The 24,783-nt window shown below is 38.9% G+C and overlaps 1 protein-coding gene across 1 annotated transcript; it reads left to right on the plus strand.

The window, feature by feature from the left end:
* The first annotated feature begins 12,442 nt into the window (after positions 1-12,442).
* On the plus strand, positions 12,443-21,992 carry ODC1 (ornithine decarboxylase 1). The gene is made up of 11 exons (XM_081941355.1): positions 12,443-12,690; positions 15,464-15,614; positions 15,722-15,895; positions 15,989-16,161; positions 16,402-16,536; positions 16,624-16,705; positions 16,998-17,081; positions 17,893-18,055; positions 19,990-20,102; positions 20,779-20,993; positions 21,514-21,992. The coding sequence occupies exons 2-11, from the start codon at positions 15,513-15,515 to the stop codon at positions 21,653-21,655; spliced, it is 1,383 nt and encodes a 460-aa protein (XP_081797481.1). The 5' UTR covers positions 12,443-12,690; positions 15,464-15,512; the 3' UTR covers positions 21,656-21,992.
* Positions 21,993-24,783: the final 2,791 nt, after the last annotated feature.

Consider the following 24,783-nt stretch of genomic DNA (forward strand, 5'->3'; position numbering starts at 1 on the left):
CATTTTGGGGAATATATAGGAGTAACTAGAAAGAGGAATTTACAAATTGGTGGAAAAACTGGGTTCAGCCAATAAAACAACAACTGAGATCCTTCCTGGTTTATTTTAGCTTGAGTTGCCCAAAATTTCTCAAATGTGGCTTGGCTGGATGAGAGGATTTATTGCAGATGATAATGAAGCCAACCTATAGAATTAATTGCCAACAACTACTGCAACAAAGGTGTTTACACTTTCAAAATGTCTCCCTCCCAGAGAAGATAGATATGACCTCTGTGTAAATCAGGTGTGGCTACTTATCATCTTTGCCTCAAAGATCCCATATTCCTAACTCTTAGCAGGGGACCTGGTATATCCTTGCTGGAAGGCAGGGAAGCCTCCGGAGGGCGAAAAGTGGCAGAAAATGAAGGCAGAAATCAGATGGCCAACTCATGTATGCGTGTTGGAGCGGACAGGGCAACACCTCATGTGCCCTAAGAAATGGCTCTGTGTGCCATAGGTTCGCCATCATGGTCTTAGGACATTTAGAAGCTCTGAGCTAAGTTCATATTGGCCTCATATCTTAACACTGTTTTGAAACCCCTTCAACAATTGCTTCTCAGTTGGTAATCCACTTCTTGAGGGCAGCTATGTTTTTTCACATAATAATCTAGACATTTAATCAATTTCTGGAGTATTGTATTAAGTGATTTAAAAAGCACCCCCATGACCTTTATATTGGAAGACAATATTATAAGACAAACCAGTCTCCTAGACTGGTTTTAGCCTTGTTAACGCAAGAAGGGGTATGGTTCATTTTAAGAGCACTTTCCACTGAACTTGGCCAAGAGCCCTCTCACTTCTGGTGCTATCCATTTTTTAAAGCTATGCTTCTTACAGTCATATCTTATTCTCTGTAAATACTGTACTTGTGAAGTAAGAAGATAATTAAATGATCCTACATTAATTCAAGCGTTAGTTTTTAATCTTACAGGAGATCAATTCAATACACGTGAATGCATCCAAAGCGAGCAGAGATGATAAATCGGGCAGCAACATGTCAATGTTCCTCAGATTATATTCACCTTGTACCCAAGTTAGTCTACATCACAAAAGTCAGAAAGAAGATCATTGAATATACAACTCTTTTGGACAAATGGTGCCCATGTTCACCAGTACAGGTAGCCCTCAACTCACAACCATTTGTTTAATGACCATTTGAAGTTACAATAGCAGTAAAAAAAAGTGTCTGTTTTTCACACTTATGACTGTTGCAGCAAGCTTATGGTTATGTGATCAGAATTTGGACGCTTGGCAATTTGCATGTATTTATGATAGTTGCAGTGTCCCAGGGTTTTGCAATCATCTGGCAAGCCAAGTCAATGGGGAAGCCAGATTCACTTAACAACCATGTTACTAACTTAGCAACTGCAGGGATTCACCTAACATACTCTGGCAAGAAATGTTGTAAGATGGGGGAAAACACAATAACTATTTTGTTTAGCAATGGACATTTTGAGCTCAATTGTGGTCATATGTCAAAGATTACTATATATATTCATGGATATAAGAAGTTACCGCATCATGATGAGAATATCCATGAATAACTTGGGACACAAATCATACAAAATATACAACATACTTGTATCCTTTTATAAACTCCTTCTAAATAACTACTTTTAACCACTCCGTAATGTTTCATATCAAGACAGGGAGGTTTTGCAAAACTCCAAAACCACTTTGTTGTATGAAAAACTAATTTAGGAATATAAAGATCTAATTGTCTAAAGTTGCTGACATAAGTAGGACAAAATTACCTCAATGGTTTTAATATTATATATACATAAGAAGTTACCGCATCATGATGAGAAAGTCATGTTCCAGTAATAATGCAATGATACAAATTTAGTCAAAGACTGCAGAAACCCTTAAATGAACCATTTTAACAAAACTAACTTTGATATGATAATCTGACATACTCATTGCCTGATAGGAGTTTTATGGGCCCCACAGATCTGGAGACTTTACATTGCTAACTTTGGATAGGATACCACTCCCTCAGATTGACTTGGTACAAAATCTGGGGTCATCCTAGGCTATTTTAGGAACAGGTGAATTTGACAAATTTAGTCAAAGACTGCAGAAACCCTTAAATGACCCATTTTAACAAAACTAACTTTGATGTGATAATCTGACATACTCATTGCCTGATACCTCCACCCAACACCCAGATCTCTGGTTAGACTATATAAAGTGAATTTCTGGTCATGTGATCCAGCCCAAGCAGGTTGTACTGGAGTGAATATTTGCACTGACATACATGAGCATATTCCAGAGAAACGTGCTGTGGGAACAAAAAAACATCATGTGCTAATTTACAACTTTCCCTTTAATTTTTACCTCAGGTGCTCCACTGCTGACCCACTGACCTACTTTTCAAAGTAAAAGCAATTTGGCCTGTCAGCATTGGGTGGATGTTCATGGAGGGAAATTAAATTGTACACCTTGGATGTACTTACCGAGATTTGAAACATATACAGACAAGGGCATTGTAACCTATTTATACAGTATTTGTGCTCACTTCCTAGGGTCATAAAAACTAACCAGCACATTTTACTTTACTTACTTTTATTTTGTAGCCAGAAAAAAAGAGCTGCGTAATTAAATTATTTAATTTAAATTCAAAAATTAATTTAAAAATAAGTGGGACCGCTCTTTCAAAAAGAGGTTCTTATTGAATTGTTTAAGAAATCAGACTTTAAAAAAAAATCTGCCTCATTTCAGTAATAACAACGGCAATAAATAATGCAATATAGGTTTGCCTTTGTAGTTAATCCTACTTTGGAAAGAAATTTAAGATTTTTAATTGAGAGGTAAACCTTTACTAAATGCCATTGTGAAAAAAATGTTATGACAAAAAAGTTTTTCTCCTTGGTGAAAGGACAATTCTATGTAGTATGCAGATATAAAATGAAAGCTGGTGGGAAAATCCTACATGTGCATATTATATCAAAATATGTATGTAATCAATAAAAGAAATGCATGTGTAAGAGAGACAGCTAAGCTCTGTGTTTTTGCACGTATCCAAAAGAGAAGGGGAAGAAGGCCCATTTATTGGGAGACAAGTCCAAGTTATGTAGCGGTATGCACCAAGGATGTGATCAACTTGCCAAAGTGTTCAGGGTCATGTCCTTCAAACTGGGGAAGCAGGTGCTGCTTTTCCTGCATAGCATAAAGCAAATGGTTTCTGGACAATGGAAAATGTCCCTTCCCAAAGATCATCGTAAAAGTCTGCCTTGGAATGAGGTTAAGGATCATCAGTACTCTATATACAACTTGATCATGGGCTGACTGGGTTGTTTTCTGCCCAGGTTGTTTTCTGGTGCTGGAGGCTGTGAAAATCTGGATGGGGAAGAACAGGCTCTGTCTCAACCAGCAAGGCTAAGGGGCTATGAGTTTTATGGGCCCCACAGATCTGGAGACTTTACATTGCTAACTTTGGATAGGATACCACTCCCTCAGGCTGACTTGGTACAAAATCTGGGGTCATCCTAGGCTATTTTAGAAACAGGTGAATTTGACAAATTTAGTCAAAGACTGCAGAAACCCTTAAATGACCCATTTTAACAAAACTAACTTTAATGTGATAATCTGACATACTCATTGCCTGATACCTCCACCCAACACCCAGATCTCTGGTTAGACTATATAAAGTGAATTTCTGGTCATGTGATCCAGCCCAAGCAGGTTGTACTGGAGTGAATATTTGCACTGACATACATGGGCATATTCCAGAGAAACGTGCTGTGGGAACAAAAAAAAAAACATCATGTGCTAATTTACAACTTTCCTTTTAATTTTTACCTCAGGTGCTCCACTGCTGACCCACTGACCTACTTTTCAAAGTAAAAGCAATTTGGCCTGTCAGCATTGGGTGGATGTTCATGGAGGGAAATTAAATTGTACACCTTGGATGTACTTACCGAGATTTGAAACATATACAGACAAGGGCATTGTAACCTATTTATACAGTATTTGTGCTCACTTCCTAGGGTCATAAAAACTAACCAGCACATTTTACTTTACTTACTTTTATTTTGTAGCCAGAAAAAAAGAGCTGCGTAATTAAATTATGAAATGCATGTGTAAGAGAGACAGCTAAGCTCTGTGTTTTTGCACGTATCCAAAAAAGAAGGGGAAGAAGGCCCATTTATTGGGAGACAAGTCCAAGTTATGTAGCAGTATGCACCAAGGATGTGATCAACTTGCCAAAGTGTTCAGGGTCATGTCCTTCAAACTGGGGAAGCAGGTGCTGCTTTTCCTGCATAGCATAAAGCAAATGGTTTCTGGACAATGGAAAATGTCCCTTCCCAAAGATCATCGTAAAAGTCTGCCTTGGAATAAGGTTAAGGATCATCAGTACTCTATATACAACTTGACCATGGGCTGACTGGGTTGTTTTCTGCCCAGGTTGTTTTCTGGTGCTGGAGGCTGTGAAAATCTGGATGGGGAAGAACAGGCTCTGTCTCAACCAAGCAAGGCTAAGGGGCTATGAGTTTTATGGGCCCCACAGATCTGGAGACTTTACATTGCTAACTTTGGATAGGATACCACTCCCTCAGACTGACTTGGTACAAAATCTGGGGTCATCCTAGGCTATTTTAGGAACAGGTGACATCCCTCCATCTGTGAACCAGTTGCACTTGTTCCTGGATTGAGAGACTGTGTTCTTAATTACTTAATTACTCATGCCTTAGTCACTTCCCTGTTTGACTACTTTATTTGCATGAGGTGGTCCTTGAAAAGGATTTGTAAGCTGCAGCTGCTATGCTATCTGAGCTACACGATAGATTCCAGAAGATTTTTGGGTCCAATTCAAGGTCCTGGTTATCATCTTCGAAGTCCTTCATGGCATGGACCTAGAATATTTAAAGAGGCTGTCTTCTTTTAGTGATTTCTGCTTTTCTCATAACAGTGTGGATACTGGGCAAATTCATTCTGTAAAATAATGTCAACTTGTGGGACCTAGGAGATATCACTTCTGTCAACTGACCTGTGGAAGGCCGTCCTCCCTGAAGTCCATGTGACCCCACTTTGTTGGCTTTTTGGAAGGCCTTACCAATCTAGCTCTTCCCTCAGATTCGAAGAACAGAAGCTAGTATTATTTTCTGCGTTGACGGATTTAGTGAGAAGTTATTTTTACTTGCCATCTTTTACTGGCTTATTTTTACTGTTTAAATGTTTGTATGTTTACAAAAATCTATTATTTCAGGTTTTCACAGAATGCAATACAAGCAGATACAGTAAGTATCACAATTACCACAAGAATGTGCTAATCCCTGCTCTTTTTAGCTTGTACATCCATGACCTGCTTGAAACGTTCTCGAACCTTTCTTTATGCCAATGATATCAATCAGTCCAAAGGACCAACTTCAGTGATGCAAAAAGGATGTTCTCTCAAGCTCTCCAGAAGATGGATGACTATTTCAAAAACTGGTGCCTCCAACCAAGCCTAACAAAAACAGAAGTAGCCACATTCCACCTCCGCAATAGGTACATAAATTACCAGCCTTCAGTGAAGTTCCGGAACTGTATATTACAATGTAATAACTCTCCAAAGTACCTGGGGGATAACACTGGACATATCACTAACCTTCCGGCAACTCCTGAAAAATTGAAAGGCTGTAACAATTTACTGAATAGACTGGCTGGAACATCCTGGGGTGCTGATGCTAACACTCTACAAACAACAGCCTTGATTTTAGTTTATTCCACAGCTGGATATTGTGCCAGTGTGTGGCTGGCAATGCCAACACCCAAATGGTCGATGTCCAACTCCAGCAGACAATGCGTATCATCTCTGGCACATTGCGTCCCATTCCTGTCCACTGGTTTCCAGTATTCAATTCAGTTCAACCTTTATTGTCAGTGCACAACATGTGTACAATGAGATTGGCTGAGGCTCTCATTGCTTAGTACTTAGCAATATCATATCACCCTACCTTAGAAAACAACAAGTACTCATTTGGCTATGGTCAAGGATGCTGAACAACAAGGCCCTCCCTATTCACCAGGACAATGCAGAGCCAATCACAAGATTGAAATCCCGTAAGTCAGCTTGGAAAGCAGCTATTCATTTAACATCTACCCAGTTTAATCCTGAGAATGCCTGGAGAGAAGAATGGTCCAAGATACCTTCTTGTGGCCTGGCCATTAGTGATCCCTCTAACCAAACCACCTGGTTTGACCTACCTTGCTTCGCCTGGTGGAAATTGAACAGAATTAGGTATGATACTAGAAGAAATGGCTCTGCTCTGTATCACAGGATACAAAGATTCCCCATGCTGTGATTGTGGGACTGATATGCAAAGTATTAAACACATTGTGTAAGATTGCCCACATTGTGTGTTCTCTGGTTCCCTAGAAGATCTACATACAGTAATGCCAGAGGACAGCTGAATTGGATATCAACTGGACAGCTGAATTGGATAGCCAATTATGAGGCCCCTGCCATACCCTCATAGAAGTTTTACTTAGAATTATGTGGACTGTGTACAGAACATATGTTTTCTTCTCTTCTATCACGTTCGCATCATACACTAAATAATAATACATTTCTATGTTTATGTTTTGTTAGCTACCCAGAATTACCTGATTAGGATGGATGACCTAATGCATATGCAAAATAAATACAACTAGCTGGGTGTTTGGACTCAAGGGAGCAGAGAAAGCGGCCTGGTCCTTCTAACTGCAGGAATATCTCTACTGTATTTCAGTCACATTGTAATGGGCTATGAGAAGAACCTTGAGAGACAGGAGGAAGAGCCACCAGGGCAATAGTCAGATAAGAGATATCTCATCCCACAGAAGGAACAAGAGTAGAGAAAGCATCACAGAAGGGGTTCTCTGGAATGTAAAGGCAGAGGGAGGGAGGAAATGCCTTTTGCTTGCAAGTTGCTGTCACCATAAAGGTTGTATTAGTGCTCATGGTTTGGGTTTCCTGTCTCGGCTACAGTATCTTGAAGCACTGACACAATAGGAGGACATCAGGGAACGTTCCAGTCAAAAGAAAATAATCCAATAATCTCCATAGTGAGAAGGATGCCCTGTTTGAGATCCAGTTTTGCAGAGCGATAGTTGTAAGTGGGATTGTTTATAAGCATGACCTGCTTATTATGCTGCCTTGAGAGAAATAGAAGCAATTCATGAGATTGGGAAGAGAATCTACACTGCCTCTAGCCTACTTGATTTTAAACCATCTCCAGGTACCTGCTGGGGTTTTTGGAACTCCTGTACTCCACCAGGACAGCACTTCCTATAGGCTAAACAGGTTGAGGCATTCAAGCAGGGGAAAGGATGCCCAGAGAGAATAAGGCCAATTTTCACAGATCGTAGCTCCCACAGATTATTGTGGGAAAACCATAAAGATTATTGTCTTTGCATTGCTTGCCTTACATCACATTTCTTACCTCTTCTCTAAGCCTCGCCTCCATCCTGCAACAGAGAGGGTAAATTGATGGAGGTTATTCCCATTAGCTGATAATATTTTGGTGGAAGTAGAAACAAAGCCAAGGAAATCTGCCAATTGCGTCTCTTAGCTTGTCCCTCTGTGAAACCGTAAGAGCAGCAGCATTTGTTGGCCTTGTGCATGAAGCCATACAGAGATTAGCAATCAGGGCAGCACAATTTATGCCAGTAGTTTTCTTTCCCCTGCAGAAAAAACATTTGAACTTGTGAACAAGAATCCTAAGATGCAAAGGATAGGCAGTGAATTGTATTATTTAAATCAGGGGTGTCCAACCTTGGCAACTGTAAGACTTGAGTTCAAAATCCCAGAATTGCTGGCTTGGGAATTCTAGGAATTGAAGTCCACAGATTTTAATGTAACTAAGATTGGACACCCCTAATTTAAAGAGAGGTTGGAAATTACACTGTAATTCATCTTTAAGGTTCAAATAGATCAGGAGAGTCAAACTCAAGACCCAGAGCCCAGATCCAGCCCACAGGGTGCTTAGATCTGGCTTGCAGGACCAACCTGGAAACAGCGAAGGCTCGTCCTGCATGCAGCCCTCTCAAGCTCCATTTTTGCTGACAGAGGGTTGCATGAGGCCATTGCAACCAAAAACAGCTCGGGAGCCCATTTTCACTGGCAGAGCACACAGGCCTCCACAGTGGCCAGTGACATGAGTGATGTTGAGCTGGCCATGCCCACTCTGGTCACACCCACCCTTGCCCCCCAAGGTCAAACACAATCCTGATGCAGCCCTCAATGAAATCAAGTTTGACACTCCTGAAATAGATAGATGATTCTCACCTCTTCTGTTTTAGGATATAGTCTTCTACCATCTTTAAGAGGATAAAGATAAAAGTTCTCTGTGTGACATATAAAATTTATTACAGGACCTTATTTCAAGGCCATAGGAAATGATATCAGCAGGAAACTCCCTAGACACCTTGATAGTAAATGTTACAGAAATAACCTCTTTGGCTCACTTGCAAATCACACTAATTTTACTTTGCTTTGACATAAATAGAAGAAATGTATTTTTCAACAGAATTATACCTCCAAAATCTGAAATAATGAATGAATTTTGACAAGCAATAGGCAAAGAATTAGAGATAGAAAGGTAGCTTCCAGCAATTTTACACAATTAAACTCCCCCCCCTGCAGACATGTGGAGGGAGTTTAATGACATTTGATTAAGTTCTTTGAACTGCTAGTTAAGACTGCAAAAGCCCATGTGTAAGTTATAAATAATCAAAGATCAGCTGTTATGGTTTACTTCCAGAGCTATTATAATCTTGTGCTGTAAGTTAGTTTGATTAAATTCTGAGAAACAAGTCTTAGTGTGTCCCACTCTATTGATTTAAAACCAGGTATAGGTAAGTGCAACTACGGGCATCCATGTTATCTTACTTCATAACATATATTTCATAAATTGCCATTTAAAAAAATCAAATTTATATAAATCATTTGTCTTATAAAAAAGGACATACTATTTGTTATATTTCAGAATATTTTTGTAATATGGAAGGCAATATTTAGTGGGTAAATGAAGATAGAACTACTCAATAGGCTTTTTCCTCTTCATCAGTTGAAGACTTTCTCCAATGATTTGTATTCTTAGATACATTTATATCTACGGTATAAATATAGTGTATAACCTGGTCTTGAACGTCTCTAAGCTGTTTCCCCTAACTTTACCCTAAAATGTTAGAAGATGATCATAATTTAGAAAAAAAATGGTTTTTAAAAAAAAGAAAGTTGTATGTAAAAATTTAAGCTTCAGTGCTATTGAAATCTTATAAGTAGTAGATGTTTTAATTGCTTTTCTTTCTTTTTTCTCCTAAACCATGCACTGGCAAGTATTTGGAAGGTAGGCTTCCAAAATTGTATTCATTTTACAGTTAGTGGAGGCAAAAAAGAATGTGCAAAACAGTTTGAGAAAGGAAAATTTGATTTAGAGAAATCTGAGTTGATGTGCCAAGAGTTGATGTGCCAAGATCTGGAGACAGATCCTTATAGAATATCTATGATATAGATTCTCAGCTTAAGGCTTTCAAAACCTAAGCTCTAAAGATGGCTTTTATTCCCATAGATCAGGGGTGTCAAACTCATGTCATTGCAGTGGCACATAATGTATCGGGACTTTTTTCCCGTTTGCTAAACCGGGCGGGGCAGGGCCAGCAAGTGACACATCTGGCCTGATGGCCATGAGTTTGATACCCCTGCCATAGATAGACTGTACTGAAATTATAAGCGTTAAACTTTATTGTACTAGTATATTGCAAAATCAAAATAAAAGGTGGTAGACATTGATAGACATGGAACTGTTATTCCCTAAATACTACATCATGATCGTGAATCCCATAAATATGCCCATGTATATATTATCTGTCAGTATCAATAATACTATTAGAAAGCCTATGGTCGTGATGGCAAACCTATAGAACCATTTCCCTAAAGCCTCTGGAGGGCGAAAAACAATACAATGCGCAAACTGGAAGTTTGGGAACGGACTTCCAGTTTGTGCATTGGGAAGTTTTTCTCCCTCCGGAGGGAGAAAAATGGCCCAACGGGCAAACCAGAAATCCATTCCTGAACTTCTGGTTTGCATGTTGTGCTGCTTTTCACCCTCCAGAGGCTTCAGGAGGCTTCCCTGAAGCCTCCGGAGGGTGAAAAATGGCCCAACACACAAACCAGAAGTTGGAAAACGGGCTGTTTCTGGCCTCCGGAGGGTCTCCAGGGGCCGGGGGAGGCCATTTGCACCCTCCACAGGCTCCTAGAAAGCCTCTTGAGCTTTGGGAGGGTGAAAAATGGACCTAACGGGCCTACCGGAAGTCGGAAAATGGGCCTTTTCCAGCTTCCAGAGGGCCTCCTGGGGGGCAGGGGAGGCTGTTTTTTGCCCTTCCCAAGCTCCAAGAAAGCTGTACGCGCATGCATGGGGCAGTGTGGGGGTTTGTTCGTGCATGCACAAGGGGCATTAAGTTATGGGGGGGTGGGCATGCAAGCATGCGCGATAGAGTGTGTGCTTATGCTTTTGGCATGCGAGGCAAAAAAGGTTCACCATCACTGGCCTGTGACATAAAATGAAATACACAATATATAAGTCCTCAGTATTTTATACAGAAATACATATCAGAACGTCTATCTAGATTTATGAAAGCCACAGATCCACTGTCATGTGGTCTGCCGTAACCCAAAAACCTAGATCTAGAAAAAAATGTGTGGCTGATGGTTTATCTGAATGTGTCAAATATTTGATTTGATCCCAGAAAAACTATTAGAACACAAGAAAATAGACAAAATCATAGACACCTGATTTTTGGTTTGCTTGGATTCTATAATTAGAAAACCAGGTAATATGCGCCAGATGGCTTGCCTGCAAAGATTAGGAGGATCTGTTTTTTAGGAGTTTTTTCATAGCTGATAATGACATGAACCATTTGCTTTGGTGAAGTTTAAAAAATTCTATTACAATAATTTCTGGGAAGCTGATCAGCCTAAAGAAAGTCATTGCAGGTAATCCAGCATCAAAACCAGATTCTGGTTCTTTTTATTGATATTTTAAGGTCATTAAAATCAAACAGATTAGAGAGCTGTTTCTAGTGCTTGTTTACATTGAGCAACATTCTACATTTGAAAGGTGTGATCAAAGTTTAGTTGTCCATAAAATATTTTCTGCCGGTCAAAATTATGATTGCTATTCCTGTATTACATACTATAATGTATTAGACACCATACAAATCTTAGTAAGTAAAAATAAATAAACTACCCAACCAGCAAAACAAGGGAACTGTGTACTTAAAGGTGACTTCCTGTGTACTTCAGAGTGTTTTTCATTAAGAAAGCTTAGTCCAAAATAATGATTCCGGCAGGTGTAATAGCTGTCAAAAGAGAATTCAACAAGCATCAATCAAACCTTTATTTGGTCCAAGACCAGCACAGAGTTCAAGATCGATGAAGGTCCATAAATTTAGGCATCTGCTCTAGCCTATGGCCCCTGATTTTAAACTCAGAACTGCCCTGCTTGTCTGAACTCGGGGCCTTTGAGTATTAATTTGCATGTTTACTTCCTCCTCTGCCTTTTTAAAATTTGAAATTAAATGGGTGGTAATCACTGACTTGAGAAATGCGTGGCTGAAAGATTCAACGGCGGTGGGGAGGGGGGGGGGGAGATTGATTTCAAAAGATCCAGCCTTGAGGATTTTTTGGCTCAGACTTCCGATTCTCGACTGGAAATGACAGAAACATCCACGTGGAGGCAAAGGCAGGGAAATATGAATGGAAGGGGGACGGGGGACGGAGATTTAAAACCTGCTTTCTCTATTTTCTCTCCAAAGGTAGCGGCCTATAAGCTTTATATTTGAAGGTGTGAAACATCGTCTTTTATCAGAATTCATTTAAACGCCTGCAACTACTCCCCGTCCACGAGGACTTGTTGCGTAATTTTTAGCCTGAACAAAAGTAGGCTTGACCAAATGTGTCAAAGCGGCCGGCATTTTAGCTTGTTGCATTTGGTTGTATGTCTGTTTGAGGGGGTGGGGTTTATGCTTTAATTGGAAGAGGCCCAGAGTCACGAATATAATAAATCGGAATAAATAATAATTAGCTGAAGAAAAGACGGATACTTTTGTTTCAATAAAAAGAAGCTCTAAACTGCCTTTCTCGGGTTTTGTAAGCTTTACGTAGTGCAACCTCCTGTCACTAACGCCGCATGTGTGGAAATTTTAATCTTTCTTTGCGCTGTCTCTGGGGTTAAAAGCAACGCGTGTGTGTGTTCTTGTGTAAAGGGGTGTGTGTGAGTGGAGAACCTCCTTTCGGCACACGCCACTTTCGCCACCTCTGCCCCGACGTCATAATAGCAGTTGGCGAACGCTGCGGCCCGGTCGCAGCCGATCGGGGCTGGTTTGAGCTGGTGCGTTGTCATAGTAACCAGGCCGGGCCTATAAATAGAGGCTCTGCGGCGCTTGTCGGGCTTTGTCAGGAGCAGGCGTTGAGAGGTTCTCGGCGGCAGCAGCCGCTCACCTGCGCGGCAGCAGCAACAGCGGTGCCGGGCTCTTTCTCACCGGTTTTATCCAGGGCCCAGCCCGCGAGGCGTTGAAGGGGGTAAGACTCAGCCGCTTGGCCTCCACCAGCTGCCGCGCAGGGTAAAATAGGCTGCTGCTGCTGCCGCCGCCGCCGCCACCGAAAAGGGACCGCTGTAGCCTGAGGTGAGGGGAAGAGGCCGGGCGGAGAAGCGGCCACGTGGATGGGGTGGCGGAAAGCAAAAGGGGAGGCCGGGGTGGGAGACTGGACGGTACGAAAAGAATCCGAAGGGGAAATAATTTACACGCGGGAGGGAGAGAGGCGGGTGGGCTTTGCCGCTAGGGTGTCCTTGAATTAATCTTCGAGTTCTGCCCCCTAAATTTCTTCCCCGAGCAGATTCATTTCAGGTTCCAAGGGTAAAATAATTATCATAACCGGTTATCAAGGACCGGTCCCAAAGCCATATATTTTTTTTTGCTAGCTTTTTAATTTAATTGGAGTTTTTTTTAAAAAAACGCCACCTTTATCCCCATTGCGGGGGTTTGGCGGTGGGGGCCAACCGGGGAAGGGGACGACGACGGGAGGAGATTTCGGGGGAAATCTGCCTGAGTCTCGGGGGGGAGGGGAGGGCAGGGGCGGGGTGGCTGAGGGGACCCCCGAGCCTAGTTTCCCCGCTAGATTTGGAGGGGCGGGAAAAGAGAAAGCCAGAATGAAAAACACTGCGGCGGTGGCTCCTTTGCGGTTTCACTGCAGCGATTCATACGTAAAGCGGTGGAAAGTGTTGAAATGATGGCAGGAGAAAATGTTGAGAAACGTCACTTAAAACAGCTGGTTGCCAGCATAGCCGTTGGGTACAAAGGGCATCTTGTGAAAGGCAACGAAAACGGCCGGTGTTATATTCCGTTGATTTCTGCTTTCCAAATATAGAATGACCCCAGAAGCCGCTTAGAATCGGGTGTTGTCGGGCTGCCAGATTTGTCTGACGATTTTTTATTATTCATTTTACCCTCGTCAAAAAAAAAAAAAAAAAAAGCATGTTGCAGCTGTAGCGCCGTTTTCTTGACCTCTTTATCCATCCTCCCCTTTTCCCCTTCGGAGTTGTCCCGTGCCACGTAATGAGAAGCTGGGGTGGAGTGGGGATTGCTTGGTCATCCTAAGGCTCTGAAACTACCATATGGTTGGTGATAGGCAGACATAGCCACAAGGCAGAGAGGACTGGCCTAGTTTTTACTGTAAGGCTGAGTTACTTGGTGGGAACAAGATAATGGATGGGGTATTTTTTAAAATGTAAATGAAGTTGGTTAATCCCAGTACAGCCTTATGAAGATATTTACTTCTGGAAAATAATGACATACCTGAATAATAGGTGTTAGTTTAGAAAATAGAGTGTGCTTTTATTTAGAGCTTTTGAGCAAACATAAGTCATCAATGAGAGCAAGTTTGATCTAGTGGTTAAGGTTGCTGGGCTTAGAAACCAGGAGATCCAGCTGGGTGATTTTGGGGCCCATCACCAAAGCTGTGAGTTCCACTTTAGGAATGAAAGCTGGCTTGGGTAACTTTGGGCTGGATTCAGCCCACTACATGGGGCTCCAGCAACAAGTTGGTCAGTTCATGTTGCAACCAATGGACCAACACTCAGCTGATGTGAAACAAGTCGACTCTGCACTTGCTGAACGGTGCCACAAAGAAAAAAAATCACATAAATATAAGATACTATTTGGCATCCTAAATAAATTCTATAAATTTATTTAGGTACATAAATGCACCTTAGAATTACAAGAGGAATGTGCTTATAAAAAGATAGTGCTTCTATTAATAATTGGAGTAGCATATGTTCTTATGTCATGTTAATGTACTGTGATGAAAGCTCAGCTGAATTTGCTGTTCATGAGGTTCTGTGATGAACAATAACACACACAGTATATTTTGGGTTTGGTTGTGGAAATTTACGGTTACAGTATGGATTTTGACACCATAATGGTGCACTTGCTCACAGTATTGTCTAGGATTGTATTGTTGTACAATTTAAGGGAGAGAGGCATTATTACTTATGAAGAAACATTGTAATAAAACAACATTAAATACAGCCAGTAGAGAGGTGTTTGCGAATTGCTTTTTAAAAAATAAAATAAAATGACTTTTAATATTGTTGATTGCCAAGAAATAGTTTCAAGATATAGGTGAAGGATTGGAAAATTACTATGCATTTAAAAAATTCAGCTGCTTTAGTTCAATGCAAAGAAGAGCAAAAGTACATTTTGAAAATTTTCTAACACCATTTTCTCAGTAAGCTTTTGGGATTTCAAGAATTCTGCATTTGACAAATAGTTTTATAAGACCTGAGTTTTGTTCAGAACATATCTATATTCTGAGTAGTTCACACTCATTTGGCTCAAAGTATGAAGATAACTTGCAGACTATCACATTCCATCTATGGTTACCACTGATATAAATACATCCACATTCTCTGTTACCTTAATTTTTGTAATTATATATAGAAAGTTCAGTAGTATTTTGTAACTTTTGATTGTGGTTTACGGTATATGCCACTGATATCTGAACTTCTGCAATCCTGCTAAGGAGCTTGAAGATGGCAAAACTAGGCATTTGTAACAGTTTCAGAATGTCATGATGCAGCTAGTTCGCAGAACTGGTCACATTAATTCCATGTTATGATTTTGTTTTTGGCTATTGTGTGTTGGTAATTTGGTATGTTACTAGTAATTACAGCAAGGTTTTCCTCTTAGTGCTTATTAGACTATATTCATGGTGTTTCAGAGTAATGAACACAAATAGACTGTGTGACTGGCATTCTATTTTTACATCTAATTATTCTGGTGTTGAGTCAAACGGCATCTTAGTTGAACTATAAAGAATGTATCATCAAGTTCTTGTAGTTCTTATTTCATTTGGCTGACTCAGATAATGAATTAAAAAAGAAATCTTTTTTGTTTACAGTTTGTCCAATTAAAAATCAATTTGGTGGTGTAATTGAATATTGAACAAGATGAACAGCTTTAGTGGTGAAGAATTCAATTTTAGTTTCCTTGCTGAAGGCTTTACTGCAAAGGATATTGTAGACCAAAAAATAAATGAAGTTTCTTCTTCAGTGAGTATATTACTTAATTAACATTTTTGTAAAATGCCTGGAACTATTCATAATGTTCAACAGTTGGCAATTGTATGTTTGATTATGAATCTTGGCTTTGTCCTTAGGATGATAAAGATGCTTTTTATGTTGCTGACCTTGGAGATGTGCTGAAAAAACACTTGCGGTGGTACAAAGCCCTTCCTAGAGTTTTTCCATTCTATGCTGTCAAATGCAATGATAGCATTGCTATAGTGAAGACTCTGGCTAGTCTTGGGGCAGGATTCGATTGTGCCAGTAAAGTAAGTGGCTAACTTTAAATGATTAATCTTTGGTTTATTGAATCTGAAGTTTAATGTATATGCGTGTGAAATTAATTATTTATTCTCTTCTAGACTGAAATACAACTGGTCCAAAGTGCTGGAGTACCCCCGGAACGTATAATATATGCAAATCCATGCAAGCAAGTCTCTCAAATTAAGCATGCTGCAAATAATGGTGTACAGATGATGACTTTTGATAGTGAAGTTGAGCTGATGAAAATTGCAAGAGCCCACCCCAAAGCAAAGTAAGATATCTTTGCAAGCAAATAGTTTTCTGCTTGTTGGTCTTTATAGGTAATTAAAGAGCTGAGATAAAATTACTAGTTGCTGAATTGGAGGGGAATGATTTACACAATGTTTTTAGAGAAAAGAAAAAGACATGGTACAACTTATTTGGCAAAAAGGCTTTGCTATTAAAATGCTTCAGAGATTTTTTTTCTTTAAGAAGGTTTTTTCCCCTTTATTAATTTTAAACTCTTATTTAGGCTGGTCCTGCGAATTGCAACAGATGACTCAAAAGCAGTTTGTCGCCTGAGTGTTAAATTTGGAGCCACACTAAAAAACAGCAGGTTGTTGCTTGAGCGAGCAAAAGAACTTGACTTACATATTATTGGAGTCAGGTGAGTATTTTTTTTTTGAAAAATGCACCTATTTCAGTTACCTTCATTTTAAAAATTGGCTAAACTCTACCCAATTTTTTCTTCAAGCTTCCATGTTGGAAGTGGCTGTACAGATCCTGAGAGTTTTGTGCAAGCGATTTCTGATGCAAGATGTGTTTTTGATATGGGGGTAAGTACAGTCTAAGCATATGTCTAATTTATTTGATCATTAACAAAATTCTTGGGAAGTTTCTACCTCAATTGTTTCTACCTCAAATGCAAAATATTAAAATATAATTAGTATTCTTTATGAATCGATTAGATTGATAACTTGAATTAGCTAAATTTCTTGTTTAAGGCAATTATTGGTTATTATTGCTTAGTTAACAAGTCCTGGTATTTATGGAACCATTAATACACAAGGGTAATAAAATTGACTGATATTGCAGGAATGTTATTAAATCAATACTTCTGTATTCTAGGCTGAACTTGGTTTCAACATGTATTTGCTTGATATTGGTGGTGGCTTTCCTGGCTCTGAAGATGTAAAGCTTAAGTTTGAAGAGGTATGACTGTTTTAAACCTCATAGCATGCCAACATAGTTATTACTTTTGATACATACAGAAACTTTCATAATTCTGTTACACAGCCATCTTGATTCTGCTTCTCTTTTCAAGTATATCCAGTGTTAACAGCATAGCTTTAAAACTAAAACAAGTTGTTGTTTGATAAAATTAAATACTGGTTTTTTATTGTATGATCTTGAATTCCTGTATTTTAAAGCAGTGGCATAGCCAGTTATGAAAAAAGTGTTCTCGGGAATTGTCTACATGAATTTCAATGACATTTTTGTTATTAAATATCAAACTGGAAGCCTTGAATTGGATAGATTAAATCAGATACCTTAAGAGTGGAAATCTGACTTTTAATGTATCTAAGGAATTAGAATGATAAAACCATTTTCCCATTTAAGTTTATCTGAGCAATCTAACATGAAAGGACATGTATAGCTGAAACAGATGCCCAAAAATATATTACAAACCTAACTGGATCTGGAAATGTACTGAATATGAGAAAGCTTTAAAACAAAGTCATGAACAAATGGATATGTGAACTATTATTGTTTCAACCTCTGTTCAAAACATGCATAAGTATTTTCCTAGTCTACATTTCACTAAAAAAGAAATGAAAATTTATTTTAATGTATACAAGTTTCAGATCTCTTCCATATATCCTGTCATTTGATCCTTATTTTCCAATCTTTTGGAATAAAAGTTTAATGGAAAAGGCTAGCTAAAATGTAAAGATACAGAAAAAAATATTTTTATGTTAGAACTGATTATATAATTTGTTTCTCTCTCTGATTCACTTTTAAGATAACTAATGTAATTAATCCAGCTTTGGACAAGTATTTTCCTCCTGATTCTGGGGTGAAAATTATTGCTGAACCCGGCAGATACTATGTTGCATCAGCTTTTACACTAGCTGTTAACATAATAGCAAAGAAGATTGTAATAAAGGAACAGACTGGATCTGATGGTATGTAATAATAACCTGGAATTTTTTATAATTGGAATAATAAATCCCAGTTACAATTTCTTATTCTACAATTAGAAATGTTCTAGCCAAGAAGGCAGAAAGAAATAAAAACTTCACTGAAACTGAGGAGCCAGGAGGAGAGAAAAGCAATCAGTTATATTAAAGGCCTGGTATTAATATTCTCTCAGTTCACTCTTTGCTGCATTGGAATCAGTGTCATTTAAAGCCTAGCAGGTGCATTCCAATGCAATTCATGTTTCACAATTTCTGGTTTGTAGTTGAATTATGTTTGTTGTGGAATTCACATTAACAAAAATAAGTTAACTTTCATACGTGAAGAAACTTTCCTTTGCTATTATTTAAGATTTTTTTCCCCAGAAGTGTATGAAAACATAGCTGTATAAAAATGTTGGTATTGCTGTCTCCCTTTCCCTGTAAAGACCTCCTTGTTTCTACTTTTTAAAAAAACCCTGCAGAGTGAATCAAGAAATGACTTATCCAGATACCCTTGTCCTATCTACCTTTTTTAAGTATCTGAGATAAGTAGAGGGATGGGTTGGCCTAACCTGTTTTCTGACACCCCACCCCCCCAATTTTTAATAATTGTGGTATTTTGCAATTGTCCTTAATGCAGGCCTACCATCTTTTTTTTCTGTGTGAATGATAAAACTTTGCGTATGTAAAAAAGTACAGGTAGTCCTTGATTTACAACAATTCATTCAGTTGCTATGCAAAGTTACGGTGGCACTGAAAAAAGTGACTTTTGCCCATTTTTCATACTTACGATCCTTGCAATATCCCCATAGTTTTGAGAGAGGGGGCGGTCTAAAAATCTAAGAAATAAAATAATAAAATAAATAAAATTCATATGCTTGGCAAGTAGTTCATATTTATGATGGTCGCAGTGTCCCAGAATCACGGGGCTTCCCTTGAGATGCACTCGGAGACTACAGTTGGTTCAGAATGCGGCCGTGCGGGTGATTATGGGGAGGACTAGGTTCTCCCATGTAACACCTCTCCTGCGCGAGCTGCACTGGCTTCCTGTGGTCTATCGGGTGCGTTTCAAGGTTTTGATTACGATCTTTAAAGCGCTCCATGGCATAGGACCTAGTTATTTGCGGGGTCGCATCCTGTCCCATACATCCCTACGACCAATCCGCTCACACAGAGAGGGACTTCTCCGGGTGCCGTCCGCTAAACAGTGTCGGGGGGCGACACCCAGGAGCAGGGCCTTCTCTGTGATGGGCCCAGCCCTGTGGAATGACCTCCCCCTTGACATCAGGATTACTTCCGATCTCCGCTCCTTCCGTGTAAAGCTCAAGACCCACCTCTTTCAATTATCTGGCCTGGCTCAACCGTAGTTTATCCTCCTCCTGACAGTCCTTTTTAAATTGTATTTTATCATGGGATATTTTAATGGCTAATTTTAATTTTCTATTATTATTATTATTAATGTGATATATGTTTGATTACTACCTCCTCCATGTATGTATATGTATGTATATGTGTGTATCTGTATGTCTATATGTATGTATGTATATTTTTTATTGTACGCCGCCCCGAGTCCCTTGCGGAGAGGGAGCGGCTAACAAATTAAAAATTTGAATTTGAATCACGTGATCGCCATTTGTGACCTTCCAACAAGCAAAGTCAATGGGGAAGCCAGATTCACTTAAGAACCATTGATACTAACTTAAACAACTGTGACAAGAAAGGTTGTAAATGGGTCAAAATTCACTTGACTGTCTTGCTTAGCAACATAAATTGTTAGCTAAATTGTGGCCATAATTCAAGGACTATCTGTATGCAAAGGCTAACAATATTGATTTAGTACCATCCTTGATTTAGTTTTTTTAATGAATGAAAATATGGCAGAATGTTCAGAATTGGAACTTCTATCTGTAGTAAAAGTGTTCATTTTTTCCTCCAAATAGATGAAGAAGAACTGAACGACAAAACTCTTATGTATTATGTTAATGATGGAGTATATGGATCATTTAATTGCATCTTGTATGATCATGCACATGTTAAGCCAGTTTTGCAAAAGGTACATAATGCATATTTATATAACATGTCTATAGAAATATAGCTTTAGGCAACAGGTGTTGACAGATAGCTTAGTAACTCCAGATTCTGTTCAGCAATGTATCCCCTTTCTAGAAAAAGAAAATGAGAAATCACTTAGGAAAACTAATTGCTGTATATATTTCTTATTTTAGCATGATGCAGTGGAAGAAAAGCAAAGTTTTAAATCCATACTAATGTTTTGTCTTAGAAGGGGAAAAATCATAGATGACTTACTTTTTCCCCTCAGAGTTTTATCCCTTGGTATAATTACCACAGAAGTCAATAATGCTGTAGAACAATTTGTCTATACACTTCTCCCAACTGGCTTAATAACCTAAAAAAGTTGGTTTCTGACCAGCTGGCTTTCCTTAATCTTACTTTGAAATCATCTTACCATTTAGAAGACAGCTTGAGGAGTGAGCCTGGCTGTTCTTGGGCATTTCTTGATTATTGAGGTTAATATAATCCATCTTGTTATCTGTCATGAGGACTAAAAAATGTTTTCTGAGCAAGTCTGCAAAGATACTACATTCTATTTGAATATAAATTGATTTGATTATTCCTTGATTTCTGTACCTCTATATCAAAGTACTCTTTCAACATTTTATCTTGCATTGATCTTTATGTAAATTGATTATGTGTTTAATTTTTTTCAGAGATCTAAGTTGGATGAGAGAGTCTACTCTTGTAGTATATGGGGACCAACTTGTGATGGCCTTGATCGTATTGTTGAGCGTTGTGGCCTACCAGAACTTCAGGTTGGGGATTGGATGTTGTTTGAAAACATGGGAGCCTATACTGTGGCAGCCGCTTCTACCTTCAATGGATTTCAGAGGCCAACGATACACTATGTAATGTCAAGGACAGCGTGGTTAGTACTCTTGCCATTTATGCTTTTCATTCTCTAGAAAATGCAATGAGAGTTTCCTTAATTTTATTTGAATGAGCTGTGAATAAACTTGATTTGAAAAAATGCTGAAGAGGATAGATAGTTTGAGTTTTCTATAAGGTATAGTGCCTTTGTTTAGAACTGATGTCTCACCAGCATTCCTCCCTCTGTGTAGCAAAATTGTACAACACACACATACACTAAATTTTTAAAAACCAAGGATTTGCAAAATAAAGCTGCTTGCAACTGAAGAGAATCTAATTACTTGGAAGAGTTGAATGTGACATGGGCAGAGCAATACTTAACTCAAGATTCACTGTTCAATTTTTGTGGAGCAAGTGGAATGATGTTACCAAAATAGGCATCTGTGCCACCTTTTCATTCTTTAAGTAGCTGTTGGGGGTTAATTTGTATATTTAGGAAATTGTTGTATCTTATTTGATGCTGATTTTTAGATTTGTACTGAACTCTTGTTTTTCTCCCTCCCCTCTCCCCATCTTAGGCAGTTGATGGAGCGGATAAAGAAGCAAGGTTTTCAAGCAGAAGTAGAGGACCAGGATGTCCCTTTGCCACTCTCTTGCGCCTGGGAAAGTGGAATTGAACACCATCCGGCAGCTTGTACTTCAGCAAGCATTAACGTATAGATACTGTTAGCTAATGTGCAAGTTTAGGGATGAATTTTTATAGGACATTGGGGACCATTAACTTAATTCTTCCTAGAATTTTTAAATGTTTGGAAAGCTTAGGGTATGTGTAAATGTAACAAGATAGGTAAGTAGAAGGGGAGGTCACATTTATCTGTGTGTTCCTATGGAAACTGAATATTGTTTTATATGGATTTCTATTCATTTCTCAAGTATGCTACTAAAACTGAACTTTGACTGTCAAGCAAGCATTTGTAGCTTGTATATTTGGCAGAATGGTCTGCATATATTATTGTGACCTAATTGTTTTTCAATAAAGTCTATTAAAATAATAGAACAGCAATTCCTTTTTGGTTGTGAACTGGACCGAGTAGATGTCAAGATCCTCAATTGTCGTCCCTTTGTTGGATTTATATAGAAAGTACAGCATACTGACTTTAAAGTTGCATTAAGCTGAAAACTACAATATACACAAATCAGCATCTTTTCAGGAGCTGTGCTTTAAAAGTATGGAACATTTGCCTTAAGAATTATCTTCACAAAACAAATCCTGAATGAGTTGTACATTCCTACATACAGTTGTTTAGGAACCCTTTTCATTAAGCATAGTAGGATTTCTAAGTATATGTGTGTCAGAATGCAATCCAGCAGGAACTCTTGTGTAGTTCCTATACAGAAATGGTTGATATTTTATCTTCACTATGGGTTTTGTGATTATATTTCTTTGCATTTAATATATACTCTAGCGGCTAGCCCGTCAGTATTGAAATGATCCATGGTTACTAATTCCATTCATATTTCACTGATGCAACAACTACTAAATATCACAACTTTGTCACACAACTTTATAAACTTATTTTTCAGTGTTTTAGAATCATGCATGTATAAAATAAGAGCTTTATATATTGTATGAAATCTAAATACTACAATTGGCTCTGTACTTTATGAACTAGCTATCCAAAACTGCCCTACCTCTAGGACAATTCAATAATTTAGGACCTAGCGATTTTTCTCTTCCCAACTGGAACTGCTAAGTGATCAAGAACAGTTACCCTAAAATTACATTCTTACACATATACTGTAATTTATTTATTTTTTTTGCAAAACTCTTCTAGTATTTTAGAAAGGCACATGAAATCCTAGAGATAAGTCTCTCTCATGTGTTATAGCAGTTTCATTATAGGTCTTATTCCAAGGCTTACAGTATTTCAAGGCCTGAAAATGTTAATAGTAGGAAGCTCATTGGGCACTTTCATAGTCTCTGTTAGACTTTGATTCGGATGTTCAGCACCAATTCTTCTTTGCTTTGATATGAATAGAAAGCCTGTCTTTCAATAGTGAAAGTGATTAATTAAATCTGAAGTCATTAATGAATTTTGACAACAGGGAAAGAATTACAAATGGTCAGAAAGATAGTTTTTTTTTTCCTTTACTAATCAATGTTGCTAAAAATCAGAATTAAACAAGATGGGAACCACATCAGCTCTTTTCCAGCACCGGGGAACTGCCAGAGGACTGGAAAAGAGCTGATGTTGTTCCCATCTTAAAAAAGGAAAAAAAATAGATCCAGGAAACTAGACCTATCAGCCTGACCTCAATACCAGGAAAGATTCTGGAAAAGATAATCAAGCAACGAATTAGTAAACACCTAGAAGTAAAAGTAATAGCCAAAAGCCAATATGGGTTTGTCAAAAACAGATCATGCCAAACTAATCTTATTGCATTCTTTGACAAAGTGACAAAATTAGTGGACTAGAGCAATGCCATCGATATAGTTTACTTGGACTTCAGTAAGACATTTGATAAGGTAGACCATAACCTACTACTAGATAAAGTAGAAGAATGTGGGTTGGACAGCATCACCACCAGATGGATTAATAACTGGCTGACCAACAGCACTCAACGTGTAGTCCTCAATGGAACTGCATCTTCATGGATGCAGTTGGAGAACCCCAAGACTCTGTTTTGGGCCCAATACTCTTCAACATCTTCATCAATGATTTGGATGAGGGAATAAATGGGGAATTTATCAAATTTGCAGATGACACCAAGCTGGCAGGAATAGCCAACACTCCAGAAAACAGCTTAAGATACAGAAGGATCTTGACAAAAGTGAACATTGGGCACTATCTAATAAAATGAAATTCAATGGTGAAAAGAGTAAGGTTCTACATTTAGGCACGAAAAATGACATGCACAGGTACAGTATAGGTGGTACCTTCCTCAATAGTAGTAACTGTGAGAGGGATCTTGGAGTCCTAGTGGACAACCATTTAAATATGAGCCAGCAGTGTGCAGCAGCTGCCAAAAAATCCAACACAGTTCTAGGCTACATAAACAGAGGGATAGAATCAAGATCACGTGAAGTGTTAATGCCTTGGTAAGGCCACACTTGGAATACTGCATTCAGTTTTGGTCACGATGTAGAAAAGATGTGGAGACTAGAAAGAGTGCAGAGAGGAGCAACAAAGATGATTAGGGGACTGGAGACTAAAACATGAATGGTTGCAGGAACTGGGTATGTCTAGTTTAATGAAAAGAAGGACTAGTGGAGACATGATAGCAGTCTTCCAATATTTCAGGGGTTGCCACAAAGAAGAGGGAGTCAAAGTATTCTCCAAGGCACCTGACGGTAGAACAAGAAGCAATGGGTGGAAACTAATCAAGGAGAGAAGCAACTTAGAACTAAGGAGAAATTTCCTGACAGAACAATTAATCAGTGGAACAGCTTGCCTCCAGAAGTTGTGAATGCCCCAACACTGGAAGTCTTTAAGAAGATGTTGGATAGCCATTTGTCTGAAACAGTATAGGGTTTCCTGCCTAGACAGGGGGTTGGACTAGAAGACCTCCAAAGTACCTTCCAACTCTGCCGTTGTATAAGATTTGTTCTGATGTAATATTTAGAAATAGTTTAGAAAAAAAGAAAAACTTTCCCCACTCCTCCTGGCTGCTCTGTTGCCCCCCTCCCCTGCCCTGGATTTTAAACTGAATGCTAGGCTCAGCTCTGCAAGGGAGAGCCCAGATGGAGGGAAATAGCTTGGGAAAAGAATAGATACCTTGCCTGGGCGTGGGGGAGGTAGCTAGAATAGAAGCAAAGGAAGACTCACCGGGCAGAGATCTGCTGGGCT

Source organism: Natrix helvetica (genome assembly GCF_964273705.1).
Source record: "Natrix helvetica genome assembly, chromosome: 2".
Taxonomy (NCBI): domain Eukaryota; kingdom Metazoa; phylum Chordata; class Lepidosauria; order Squamata; family Natricidae; genus Natrix; species Natrix helvetica.

Bases quoted from the DNA above. Each gene is read 5' to 3' on its own strand.
- ODC1 (XM_081941355.1), top strand. From the start codon at position 15,513: ATGAACAGCTTTAGTGGTGAAGAATTCAATTTTAGTTTCCTTGCTGAA. The intron at 16,706-16,997 runs GTAAGTACAGTC...TCTGTATTCTAG, and splicing joins GATGTGTTTTTGATATGGGG to GCTGAACTTGGTTTCAACAT. The intron at 20,994-21,513 runs GTTAGTACTCTT...TCCCCATCTTAG, and splicing joins GTAATGTCAAGGACAGCGTG to GCAGTTGATGGAGCGGATAA.